Source organism: Cicer arietinum, chromosome 3 (assembly GCF_000331145.2).
Source record: "Cicer arietinum cultivar CDC Frontier isolate Library 1 chromosome 3, Cicar.CDCFrontier_v2.0, whole genome shotgun sequence".
Classification (NCBI taxonomy): domain Eukaryota; kingdom Viridiplantae; phylum Streptophyta; class Magnoliopsida; order Fabales; family Fabaceae; genus Cicer; species Cicer arietinum.
Genome location: NC_021162.2, coordinates 3,877,769 through 3,879,152, shown reverse-complemented (window position 1 = coordinate 3,879,152; position 1,384 = coordinate 3,877,769). Strand labels below are relative to the sequence as shown.

At 35.0% G+C, this 1,384-nt stretch overlaps 1 protein-coding gene across 2 annotated transcripts in view; it reads left to right on the top strand.

Annotated features, from left to right (window-relative positions):
* The window catches only part of LOC101495625 (SNF1-related protein kinase catalytic subunit alpha KIN10), a 9,037-nt gene extending 8,077 nt beyond the window's left edge, over positions 1–960 (top strand). For both annotated transcript variants that reach the window (XM_073366117.1, XM_073366116.1), the window contains exons 11-12: positions 3–125; positions 409–960. In XM_073366117.1, coding sequence (XP_073222218.1) covers positions 3–125; positions 409–522 — 237 coding nt within the window. In that variant the 3' untranslated portion in view covers positions 523–960. The remainder of the gene's footprint in view (positions 1–2; positions 126–408) is intronic.
* Positions 961–1,384: the final 424 nt, after the last annotated feature.

The window sequence follows — 1,384 nt, the reverse complement described above, 5'->3', positions numbered from 1 at the left end:
TTCCTGGTAATCATGGAGGAATGGTGAACAATTCTGGGCATAATAATCATTACTTTGGAGATGATTCCAGCATTATTGAGAACGAGGCTGTTTCTAGTTCAAATGTGGTCAAATTTGAAGTGCAGGTAATGTACATTTAGAACCGTAATCCCTACTGCATTTGACATGAAAAGAAAATTTCATTTATACAGTGAGATAAGTGGTTTATAGTTACAGAATGTCCAGAAAAAAAAGCTATAACTAAAGAGTAGATGGTAACGGTCAACATGTTTAAATCATTGATGTTTCTTGACAGTGAATATATGCATTTGGAGCCACTATCTTCTTAGTTGTGTAACTTGTCATTATTTGGTAATTATAATTCTTTTCCAGATTATTCTCTAATTCTAATGTTCACATCTCTGACAGCTTTACAAAACTCGGGAAGAAAAGTATCTGCTTGATCTTCAAAGGGTGCATGGTCCGCAGTTTCTTTTCTTGGATCTATGTGCTGCTTTCCTTGCACAGCTTCGTGTCCTCTAAAGCAAGGAGCTCAGGCTCGTGAGATACTTGAGATATGTCTTATTTTGCATGTGAATATGCTTACATTGTACATATAGATGTCTTCAGTTTCAAACTATCTTTGGATACCCCGGTTTTTCTATGGGTAATCATTATTATTAGCCAATCCTGAATATGGGATTTGCTTTGGTAACAATGATGTAATCAGAGTTTAATTTTATCATTTTGATGATAATTCTGGGGAAGTCATGAAAGAATCAGCCTTTGTTGCTATTGCAGATTAGCCTTTGGTTTGGTTTTAATGTTATGTAATTTCAGATTGTTCATGTATGAATGCTACATAACAAATGTGTTCATCTTCCAGGTGGGGTGCAGATAGAACAATCCCTCTCTATAGTGTAAGGTATTGAACACAATTTATATTTGCAAAGCCTTGAACTCTGAGGTTTCTTTGTTTGATTTGGAGTTTTCACAATTGAGGTAAAATACCATAACGATGTTGAAAACTGATCATGCATGTTTGATATTTCCAGCGTGTGTTCGGAAACACGGTAGCTCATCCATTTTCGCGTTTTACCGTAAAAATTAGAACTCCAATTCGGAGCTTTAGCCTCACCGCAAGTTTATATCGTGAAATCCCTAACAGCACTGAGTTGTTCTCAAACATATGCATAGAAACTTACTCTGTTAGAATTTAGAACTAACACTTTAGCTGTGATGTGAGAATTTTGTAGAAAGCATCTCTATGCGTATCTCAAAAGTAGTTTGTTGTTAGGTAATGAAGCCATAAAAAAAAGGCTAAAAATTTCACATTAAACTAACTATCAACCACTAAAACCTTTTTACGTCCAACTCATCAATTATTAGTGACAAGGCTATGATT